The sequence below is a fragment of the Alnus glutinosa genome, chromosome 7 (genome assembly GCF_958979055.1).
Source record: "Alnus glutinosa chromosome 7, dhAlnGlut1.1, whole genome shotgun sequence".
Lineage (NCBI taxonomy): Eukaryota > Viridiplantae > Streptophyta > Magnoliopsida > Fagales > Betulaceae > Alnus > Alnus glutinosa.
This window is the reverse complement of record NC_084892.1, coordinates 19522297-19534375: the sequence shown is the minus strand read 5'-3', so window position 1 is coordinate 19534375 and position 12079 is coordinate 19522297. Positions and strand designations below refer to the sequence as shown.

General features: G+C 42.7%; 1 protein-coding gene and 1 long non-coding RNA gene across 2 annotated transcripts; both read right to left on the bottom strand.

Moving 5' to 3' along the window:
- Window positions 1-863: 863 nt before the first annotated feature.
- Window positions 864-2907, bottom strand: LOC133872353 (uncharacterized). The gene is made up of 2 exons (XR_009901010.1): window positions 2557-2907; window positions 864-1116 (listed from the first exon to the last, which is right to left on the bottom strand). It is a non-coding gene; the product is annotated as an uncharacterized LOC133872353 (long non-coding RNA).
- Window positions 2908-5269: 2362 nt separating this feature from the next.
- On the bottom strand, window positions 5270-8790 carry LOC133872893 (multiple C2 domain and transmembrane region protein 16). The gene has a single exon (XM_062310536.1). It carries the CDS (start codon window positions 8608-8610, stop codon window positions 5461-5463), a length of 3150 nt encoding a protein of 1049 aa, XP_062166520.1. The 5' UTR covers window positions 8611-8790; the 3' UTR covers window positions 5270-5460.
- Between the last annotated feature and the right edge of the window lie 3289 nt (window positions 8791-12079).

Genomic DNA, 12079 nt, shown 5'->3' with positions numbered 1-12079 from the left:
ATATTGGGCCTTTAATTCATACTTTTAATTTTTGTAACATATCGTAGTAGAGTGAAAGTTAGAAAACATGGTTAGGTTCTTCACATAATGTTTTATTTATGTTGATATTGATGGAATAGAAACTGTAGCTGATGAACAGTTGAAAGATGGTGTGGACAATTGCAGTTCCAAACTGAAGCTCATAGATGATGATGGAATAGAAACTATAGCTGATGAACAGTTGAAAGATGATGTGGACAATTGCAGTTCCAAGCTGAAGCTCATAGATGAAGTTAAAAATGCTGAGGAACCTAAGGAAGGGACGCTATTTGGCTCCATAGAGGAACTTCATGAGTATTATAGGAGTTATGCAAAGCAAGAGGGTTTTGGTGTGGTACAGAAGAAGAAGAAAAAGAATAAAGATAAAGATGTACATTACGTAAGTCTAGGATGCGGTTGTGCTACAAGCATTTATTTCCTCAATTCAGTTGTTGAACATTGAGAATTTTATTTGATGGGAAATGAGGTGAAGATGGCCTTTGATTGTTACATGCACATATATATATATATATATAGTTCTTTGATGGGAAATGAGGTAAAAAATTATGTTGATAACTATTTCCAATACTACCAGCAAGGGATGAGACCAATTGATGCAGCCAAGATTTAATTTTGTGTTGTCCATATTTCTTCTGGTTTGTACCTAAAGATGATTGCATTGTATTTTAATGGACATAATGGCAACAACTTGATGGTAGTTGATATGAGGCAATGGAACCAAGTCCTTAAGCATCATCTGTGGAAAATGTTAAGATTTTTTGTTTTTCTTTTTGGTTTCCCTTTTTCTTTGGATACACGTTAGCTTATGTATTTGGTAGCAAAAATAAGAAGAATTTATTCATTCAAATCAGAATCCACATGAAGATGGAAACACGAAACATTCATCACTATTTCCCAAATTACAACATAACAATTGCTCTAACAAATGACACATTAAGCTGCCTCCAAAATTTTAGAACCTAAATGGAGAAAACGACCAAAAATCCTCCAACAAACTAATTACCAAAAATTCAGCTCCATCAACGGCTATATCTTTCTTCACACTACAGGACATGATAACTGTGAATTCTTGAAAGCCTGAAACAAATAGGAAATAAAATTATTCATCAACATAATCATAAGTACAAACCTTATGAAAGTTAAATATGAAATTACTCTCAATAATAATCACATATTTCACAACCACCAACTCGCTCTTTCCAAGAGCTAACAGTTAAATGTGAAATTATAAAACACTAAAATTCCTAAACTTGAACTATAATCATAAGTACACTAATGCCTTTAAGGCTTTAACATAAAGCTACAGAATTAGTTAACCAATCAGACAATTAGGCAAAGCAGGGGAAAAAGATCAAAGCAACCTGAACTGCTTTTCTGTACAGCAAGTGATTATAGCATAAGGATATGTACTGCCATTTAATTTTGCACCAATCTTAGCTGCCAACAGTTCAAGTTGAAAAATAGAGCACACACCATCTCATTGCCAACAAGCAAGAGAAGATCCATTACATCAAGCCAATATCAAATACTTAATTCCTGTGTTCATCAAGACCCACTACAAGACTGCATAACAATACAAGTGATAAAACTTAGAGGCAGTAAATGAAAAATGCAAAAGAATTGTGAAATTGATCAGCAAAAGTTATAATTAAGCCCACCACGACAAGCTGAAAATGAACCAAAAAGACTTCACTTGATACTTCAATCCAATGTCAAGAAAACTAATACATACCAAAACTGAAAAGAATCCAATAAAAGCCCAGAAACCCAATTGAGGATAAAACTGCTCAGTCACACCTCACATGGAAATCGCATAAAGGGTAAAGAGACAAAGAACCAGAACCAAAGATTCAAACTTTAATTATGCGAAGACAAGCGGAAAATGAACCAAGACCAAGTTTTCTTTGTAAGTTATATCAATTCAATGTCAAGAAAGCAAATATATACCAGAACTAAACAGAATACCCAATAGAAACCCAGTTGAAGACAGAAAAGCTCAAGCACATCTCCCATGCAAAGAACTTAAAACAAGAAAGCAGACAAAGAATCCAGCACTTTGTCAAAAATTCCCAAGTGGGATCAGCTTGAGAAGAGGCTCAGTCTCAACCACAGGATGACACAAACCCAAAAAAAATCTCACGTACCCATGTACCAAAACTCAGAGACTAAGAACAAAAATCCAATTAAAAAATATTGCTCCGGAGAACACAAAAAATCCAATGATTGTTCTGTCGAAAGGTCAATAAAATGTAAAATCGTTTTGCAATGAAATGAGAACAGCTTATAATCATCATATTTTAGTGTTTAGAGCAAGTAACACCAATCCAAGGAAAAAATCTGTTGTTTCTAAAAAAAAAAACAACCACCCCCATATTCATAAACCAAAAAAAAAATCTAACCTTCAAGAACAAAAATAAATCACAAGCATCAATAACTTCAAACAAACCCATATCTTAACTACCCATATCGAGAAATCACTTCAAAAACCCATGAATAATAAGTCAGAGAGAGACGGACCGTAGAGAGAGAGGGGAGAGAGATGGTGTCGGTTGGCCGGTCGGAAGGCCGTTCGTCTTGGTGGGCGGCGATCGGTCGGTAGGCCCTTTGTCTTCGTGGGCGGTGCTTTTTTGGACTGTGGGCGTGGCCTGTGTCAATGGGCGTCGCTGGATTTCGAGCTGGTGCCGTGGGTAGGCGTCGTCGGTGCGTTGCTTTTTTGGACTGTGGGCGTGGCCTGTGTCAATGGGCGTCGTCGGATTTCGAGCTGGTGCCGTGGGTGGGCATCGCCGATGCGTTCGGTGAGGAAGTGGTTGGTGGTTAGGGGATTTGGGGGAAGAAATGGGGGGAAAGGGGAAGGCTTTCACACGTGATGCAGCAGTTTTTGTTTTTGATTTTTTTTTTTTTTTAAAATATATATATATATATAATAAGTAAAATTGCATGCCACGTAGGACGAGAGTCTGACTCTCGTCCTCCAGATAGACGAGCTCCTCACTTTTCTCTTTGGTTTAATCCATAGACTCTCTCTCTCTCTCTCTCTCTCACTAGTATTTTCCTTCTTCATTCATTGTTATCATCTTTGTTCTTCCCTGGTTCACAAGACAAAGAATAGGTCGAAGATGAATAAGTTCAAGTACTACATATCTTTGTTTATTGAAGATGAAGAGATCTTTGATTCTTCGTTGTCTACATTGAAGATAAGTTCTTTGTCTTTGAAGGGACGAGACGACAAAGAAGAGATTTGTAAGTGTTCTAATTTGTTTTTGAGATTTTTCGACATTGTTTTTTCGAAATAAAATATGAGATTTTTAAATTTTTTTCAAGTATGTCCAAACTCTGACTTTCCAACTGAATCGACTTTGGATCTGAATCCAACTCCGACATATCAGAGCTGGAGTAAGTGGGAAATCACCGTAGTGAGTATTTATTTCTAGTTATGCGGAAAAGAACCACGGTAGGACGAAACAATTCATTGTAATTATAAAGTACTTTCTAATTCGAAAAAATATATATATATATATATATATATATAATACTTTCTTTTAGTTTAGTTTTTAGGGTTAAATACATTTGATCCCATATAGTTTAACAAATTTATTTATTTTTACTTAAGTTTTAATTTGTATCGTAAATGGTATTTCCCTTACGAGGAATGCTACATATCATCCCCTTGTCCTCTTTTTGTCCTTCCAAAATTGATGTGACTCTTAAAATCACCATTTGATCAAAATCCAACAATGATCTATCATAAATTCAATGGTGATTTTAAGAGTCACATTAATTTTGGGAGGACAAAAGGAGGACAAGGAGATGATATGTAGCATTCCTCCCCGCTTATAGTTACAAGTGGGGAACAGCCTGAACTCTCTTTCTTCCATGCCAGTGGGGGAAGAGCTTGGATACTTGTTGTCGTGAAGCCAATCGGTCAGAGATCCATTCTCCGCATACTCATAAAGGAGATAGGTGTTCCCCTCGTAGATACATTCTCTGCATACCCATACTCGTTGATTATTTTAAGCGGCGCCAAAGTAGTCCGCGAAGCACTCATCGATAAGGCTCCTTATTTCGCTACTCATCCTCTATTTCTAGAGAGGACCAAATTCTTCTGGAAAAAACTTTCAGAGAGGGCATACCCTTCCATTTCAATATACCTCTTTTGAATTAATCAATGGCTTGTGGAAATACCCATTCAGATAAGACGGTTTATTAAACCATTCTCCATTATTTTACTTGTAGCCCATCAAATACTCCACAAACTCAAATTGATCCATCTCTTCTTGTTCGACGCCAACGATACCGGCGTGAACGTGGCGTTCTTCAAAGGGACATTGGAATTGCTCTTAACCTGATCGCCCAAGATCGAGCTGATTCTTCCTCTCTTCGTTTTTAGCTATATCAAGAACGACTCATGTTTCTCATTTCGCTCAAATCAATCACATCAACCACCAAGAATTAATAACACCCACAAAAAATCACAAATCAATTGAAACCCCAAAACACCAAATCAACCAAAATTAACTCAAACTCTAAATCAATTCAAAATAGAGAAGGAAACTCGTTGATTCTTTCGCTCACAGGGTCTATATATCTCACTAGTTCGATTCTCTTTTCTGTGTTACACACTCTCACTCGTTTAGAAGAACGAAGAAACGAACAAGGGGTGGCTCGCCATTCTTTTTTGTTTTTTAGTGTTTTCAAGTTGTTTATTTTTTTTTTTTAAAAAAATTAATTTATAAATAATATCCATAAGCCATGGGGCATGTGTCATGTTCTAAAGGATAGCCAAGTGTACTTTTTTTTTTTTTTTTTAATTTTTTTTATTTTATAGAATAAGAAAAATGAGAAATTTGATGAAGTCACAACACATCGGATTAATTTTAAAAGAAAAAAGTAAATGCAGACAGTTTTATAATATGAATCCAACACATTTCTTCAAAAGGGCATATCTCTTGAAGATCGAGAGAAATGAGCTTATAGGCCGCCTCACCCTACATTCCTCTTGGTGTGTAATACCGTTAATCTTATAAATGGAGAGACCGTATCCGTTTTTACACTTAAGTAAGGTACTATTTATTATACAAATTAAAACTTAAATGAAAACAAATAAAATTAAACCCCAAAAGAATCAAAGGTATTTAACCCAACTTCTTAGGATTAGACAATTCCACATACTCTCTCTCTCTCTCTCTCCTTATTTTCTGTTAGGTATTCAGCTTGTTTATAACAATTGCAATTTGTATAACGAAGAGATTTATTTGTTAGTTAAAATTTCCATCGTTATTTAGCAAAAGAGATGGTAGGAAAGTAAGAAGAACTACACGATTCTGGAAAGAAAAGAAAAGAGAACAGAAAAAAGAAAAAGCAAAAAAACCTGGAGAAACATATAGGCCAACACGCAGCATGCCTTCCTATATATCATTAGCCTCACATAATTCGATCAGAAAGGGAAGGAAGCCTCCTGAAGAAGTTCAAAGCCGGTGACGGCATCCGATCTCGGAATATCGGATGGCGCAAATAATAGAACCCAAGCGCCATCGCCATCATCTTCGACGGCACCATATACAATATCATCGCCACCACAAAACACAATCCAACAAATACCCCACTCGCACGTGGGTCTCTCCACGTCACCAACGCCTGCACTCGTTCACCTTGCGTCGCAAAATCCCCCAGTGCCGTCTGCACACGTGCCCCAATCATGCGTAGCTTATCATACCTCGCCCGCACCATCTCATTTGGCCTATTACTCGGCACCCCATCGAACTCCTCGTCCAGCTCATCACGGTCAACTACATCAACTAGCGAGATCTTCGGGTCAAAATGTGGGAGTGGGTCCCGTGACCGAAATCTGTAATTCCACGAACCTATCACAAACACGTAAAATGCCAACGTGGGGACGATTAGATCAGGAAACCACACGAGCATGACAAGCAATGCGTGCACAAGAATTGTAGCCGTCGGATTCTTCCAAAGACGCGTGTCGTGCATCCATCGCGCGATATCGACCAGACCTGCAATCACGTTGATGATCCTGAACCAGTTTACTCGTACCTTTCGCATGCTGAATGCTTGCGAGTCAGCGTCCAGCATGTAAAGCACGACCTCGCGCCTAATCGGCGGTTCGGATCGTGACAGGTGTGCGGCTACAATCTTCACGGCCGTGTTTCTCAACATCTCTTGCTGGCCCATTCCAAGCGGCTTTATGTGATGCATCAATGGCAGCAAGGGCTGGGAGTACACGTGGAGGATATCCAACGTGGGAGCCTCACGTACAAATTTTATAGCGATTTCCACCTCACCCATCTTCTTCCCCCCTGTATTAGACAACACAAACAACGGGTACATGTTTCTGTAAACCTTACCCAACTGCAACGTGGAAATACGTACCCGAACCTTTCCGATACGGAAATCGGGACGCGTGGCTTCCTTCGAGCCGTCAGTTTCGAACACTCCCCAACTGTCAAATACTCCAACGCTCAACACAGTGCATGGGTCGTACACCCTCCACGTGTACTGCTCATTCCACTTGGGGTCCAAACTATCACAAACCGTACGTGTACGTACCCACTTGGAACCGTATTTAGCGACGCAGTAAGCATCAGTTGAGCCTTTACCGTTTATCGTCTTCATCGGCATCAGATTCTTGCAACCGATGATGCCGAGTACGACCTTACCGACCGGGGGTTTCCATAGCTGCCTGGCGGTGGGACGGAAATCGCTGCACACGTGCGCGGCCTCGTCCATCACGTGATACCCCCCGTCGAAGCACAAGCGGAGCTGGACCCTACCCTTGTAAGCCCTCTTCTCGCCGTTTGTGTCCTCCAAGTTTAACCAACGTGACGTAACTTTCCGGTCGTCCACGCGCCTTTCGATGGCCGTGAGTGTTATGCTGGCCACCCCTATAGTTTCTGCTCCTTTGGGTTGCCGGTTTTCGACGGTGAGAATTAGGTGGTCGCTGAATGGCTCGGCAGCTACGAACATCAAGTCTTCGTTCCATGACGGGGTGCCGTTGCGCGAGAAGGAGACTTTGGTTTTCGAGACTTGGAATCCCAGCTGGGCTCTAACTTGAAAGGAGACTTCTTTTGACGCCGTTAGTGGAAGAATGTCTTGGGCTTCGAGGACAGTCGCTCTGAGGTACCATAGCTTTGGGGATTGGTAAACTTTGGCACGTGAGTTAACGTTACCGGCAGTGTCCGTCTTCCACGCGTCCGGGAACGCCTCGTCAGCCTGGGTGCCCACCCACGTGGCAAGCATGAGGTCCCCACCGTGGGCCCCGCCTTCCTCCAATCGATACCATTGTGGGGCCAGCGGGCTGTCCGGTGGGTCCCGCAGCGGAATCTCTGATACATCAAAGCAAATCCCACCTAAGAAACCGTGATCCCCCGGTGCAGGCGGGTCCCACACCGAGACTTCTAAGCGGGACGAAGAATCTTGAGAGTCGCGGAGGAAGGCGAATGTCTGGTCCCACTCTAACAAATTTGTTTTTCGGGCAGGTTTGGATCTGACGTGGTGACCTGAAGCCGCGATCTCTACAACCGGATTGCCATTGGTGGGAAGCGACCTCGCTTTCACTACTCGAACGAACAAATAGTGCATCTTCTCGACGAGATCGAATGAGGACTGTTCGATCGTCATACTTTCGGTTGGGTCCAAAGTAGTGAAGTTCTTCCGCGCAAACGGCATATTGATCGGCTGCGGACCGTTAAATCCTGCGAATTTGACTTCTGGCACTGGATTAGATACAGACGCTGCCATCATCTGGATCTCAGGACCAGGTTGCACAGACTCTGTAGCGGGAGGTTGGCCCACCTGATCTTTACTCTCTTCTGTTGGCAGGGAAGTCTCAGACTGGGGCTCCTCTGTTGGCTTCTCAACTTCAGGAGCCGCATTTTCCACTGGCGGCGCGGCTTCCGGCCCAGCAATTGCTGCCGCATCAGCTTGAGCTTGATGATCAGCTGGTGGCTCTTCATTAGGCTTGTCACCGTTAGCGGGTGGCGCCGGCTCGACTTGCTTTCCAGCTTCATCTGGCGGCTTTGGCTGATCTTCCGGTGGAGGGGCCGGTTCAGCCGGAGGAGGCGGCTCGGGCTTCACTTCCTCAACCGGAGGAGGTGGCTCGGGCTTCACTTCCTCAACCGGAGGAGGCGGAGGAGATGGTGGCGGGGCCACCTCATCGTCGTAATAGATCCTGAGCCCAATATCACCTTGAGTCCAACTGAACAAGCTCTTCCTCTCCAAAGGGAAATACATTAGAGCCTCCTCGCCTTTCCTGACGAACTGCGTGGAATTCAACCTTATCCGACCCAGAAAGTTGTTCCTCCTCGTCGGCCCGTAGTTCTTGTCGTGGTAAACGTCGACCTCAAGCATGTCGCCGAACACCGACGAGGGCTTGCCAACGTTAAAGTCGAGCACCTCGTTCCATGTTGGGTTGAGTTCGCGGATGCGTGTTTGTGTCTTCTTCCGCTGCCCATAGAAGTCCACCTGGACGTACGGGCTGGACGTGCCGTGTCCATCCTTGGGCAACAGATCGCGGGCCTCAACTACTTCTACTCTCAGTTTCCGAACCGTGGACGCCATACTACTGAATGATGCTTGTATTTTGGCCACTTTCGATCACTCACCTTGTTTGCATATGTGTAATGGAATTCTGGTTCCTTTTTTTCTCAATTTAAACGAAAAATTAAGGAAAATTGTACGCAGTGAAGGTAGATAAAGAGGGAAAAGGAAGAAAAAAGAAAGAAAAAAAACTAAAGGTGCTTAACTTGGTGTGCAAGCAGCTTTAGCCTCTAATATTACCATCTTTTGCTGCTTTGCTTGCTAGGATAATACTACTTTCTTTTTAGCTCTGAAGATTCCCCGGCCCTCACTTGAATTGATAATCTTTTCTTTTTGCCGTCCCTCTCAGATTTACACAGGCAGCACCATACACTTTGACGACTTGGGTGCCTCGCGCTTGCATGCTTTTTCCAAAGATGACTCGCTTTTGTGTCACCGACCGCGGTTTGTCCGCTAAGATTGCTTTTTATAATAATTGATTATTTGACAAAGATGCACATCACACCCCATGCCAGTCACTACTCACCAGATTGAGATCGCAATTTTTTCGCTATTGCCGGGGATCTCAATCCCTACTCACCACCCCTTTCTCATACTTCAACAAAATCTTTGTCTGATCGATTGGAACACCTTTGTCGTCGCCTGCCGTGCATGTGGGGCTGCTGCCACTATTTTACCAATTAAATATATGTATCAAGTTGAAGTAGGGATTGCCTTTAGTTCTTGCGACCGAATGACACATCTCACGGATGTGTGGAATGCCATATCAAAGAGTTATAAGACTTGTGAAGTTTATATTTTATGGGCATCCTTCCTTCTCAAAGCATTTTTTGAAGGTGTTGGGACAGTTTTCGGGATGGTGACACGTCAACTCCTGGTTGGGCCCACCTCTGCTATCCAATTTCCTACAAAACAATATAGGCGCGCCGGGGATTGTCCGACGGAGCCTCCTCCAATGGTTAAGTTAGTCTGAGTATATTTTTTTTGAGAGTATTCTCTATCTATGCTTCATACTTGGTCACTTAGTTGTATTTATAGATCCTTTGGCTTGGCACCATCCACCGCCTTCTTGGATACCTTCCTTCCTCCCTAAGGAATGCATCTCTGTCCATCATCATTATTCTACACCTGCATGAACATCTCAGCATCACCTGCCATCATTTCTCTGCATATGCCCAGCATCCCGACTATGCCAGGGCTATCTGTTACTGAGACCTCATAGGGACGGTATTCCGGTGCTCCTATTGCATAGGATTGACCGAACTATGATCTAGTAGGGACAGCACCTCCCCCTACACTGCTACTGTCCTTTCACTCTTTGTGGGCCCCGATATTCCTTTTGATGATGGGAATTGACGTCGCTTCTGTCACTCCTTCTGAGCGTCTAGGTGTTTGTGCCCTTTCTAGAGGGTGAGGATGACCTTTCATCCTCACTATGGGTCAAGGCCTTCTTTCTGCTACCCGGGCCTAGACCCTACAATTTCAGGCCCATGGGCTTGTCCGGCCTTCTGGGCCAAGAACCTAACTCGCAGGTTCTATTTGTACCTCCCTAAGATGGGCCGGCCCAAATGCTTTATGGGCTGGTATCAATGGGAATATTCTCAACAGTTACCCCCTAATTCCCTTATCCGAGCCTATGGTTTGAGAGAAGGGAATTATCTAATCTTCGGTCTTGGTCTGGGTTTTGAGTTCGTCCGATAACTCCTTAATTCCAGAATTTCGGATGATCGATCCGGGCACCAGAGACTTAAATCTGAGTTTCAATCTTATCTGGTCATTCCTTAACTCCAGAATTTTAGGTTGCCCTTCTTCTTTTACAAGTGGTGTGCTGTCATTTTCTTCGAGTGCTTATGCCCTGAACTTCTGGCAGCTGTGATCTTTTAGCTTCGTGCTTGTGTCACAGTTTGGGACGCGTGTCCCTTTCCCTTTGGTGGTCCAATAGGTCATAATGAGTAGTGTTAGTATTTTATATTGGCAACATTCTGGTTAACAAAAACACTTTATATAACGGTTGCTTTTTAACAGGATTATCGGTTCTACTCAGAGTCTTCAAGTAATATGGACAGTGTCTCATTTCATGCCATGTGTATGGTCACAAGTTTCTAAGAAGATGTCCATGAAGATTCCATGCAATTTCCAAGTCAGAACAGTCGGTTCCTGTGCAACCGTCCGGGCGGGCCTTTGAAGGCGTCCGAACGCCCCACAGTGTCTAGAAGCTTCAGCGTTGAAGACATCCGGACGTTAGAGCAACACCGTCCAGACGCTAGGTCAAGCTTCTCTAATTTCTACACGTAGTTAGATTTCAGCAGTCGACACTGTTTGGGAAGTTTCTGCAAGACGTCCGAACGACGTGGCAACACGTCCGGACGATGTCCAGCATTCCAGAATATTCCAGGTATCCTTTACGAGCATGGAAAGGAGATACAACGAAGATCGTCCAGACGCTCGGCCAAGCTGTCGGGACGTGGACCTAATAAGGATATAATTGTGCTATTTTGGAAAGGCGGTTGTAGTTAACCGTCCGGACGCATTTCAAGCTTCCAGGAAGATTTATGCGCACGTCTCAGTGTTTTTATCATAATTCTCTGCTCGAGTATCGGATTGAGACGAAATTGGTATCGTTGGAGAGTTAAGAAAAAATCCTACAACTTGAACGTCCAGAAAACGTCTGGATGGCCCACCGTCCAGATGGAAAGAGAGTAGCGTCCGAACGGCCTCCAAGATTGTGCTGTTTCTGAAAAGATATTGTAGAAATCTGTCCGGACGGGGCTAAATGCCTTCCGGACGGTCGACAGTCAGAGTCCATTTTTTATCAGATTTAGGGTTTCTTTAAGCCTATAAATAGGGGGATCTAGGCTTGTAAATTGTATAAATTCAGTATCGAATTCCATAGGGCTTTGAGAGGGTGTTTAGGTAGAATCGAAGATTTGCTAGCTCTCAAGCCGTTGCCGGTGTGTGCTCAAGTGTTCGAGTGAAGTCTATATTAGGGGTCGGCCATAAGGTAAAGGAATCCATCAAAAACCCCTTCGGGTGGAAGATCTGGTTGGGAAGCGTTCGTGTTGGGCTACACGTCAGAGTTAAAGGTATGACTACTGCATAGGGTTATGTGAGTATGAGTGTCTTGTAACTAGCTTTGTTTTTGGATAGTGGATTTCCTGGGTTTGACTGCCCGGGAGTGGTTTTTTCTCTTCATAGAGTTTCCACTTCGTAACAAATATCTTGTCTCATTTAAATTTCGCATTTAAGATATTTGCTTGCACACAAACACACACTTGGTTTAAATTAGAAGTCAATAAATTATTTTCAATTGGTATTAGAGCAGGTTACACTTGTGTTTTAGATTTATTTCTTAAGTGTGATCCATGACTTCTTCTAACGTAAATCTTCATGAATTCTCTGAAGATGATATGTATGATTTCTCTAAAGATACCCTTTTGATAGGTAAACTCTTTAAAAAATCCAATAAAGAACTCAAGAAGATTAAGCAAAA

What these genes read in the sequence shown, in the direction of transcription:
- LOC133872893 (XM_062310536.1), bottom strand. Translation starts at nt 8,610, where the DNA reads ATGGCGTCCACGGTTCGGAAACTGAGAGTAGAAGTAGTTGAGGCCCGC.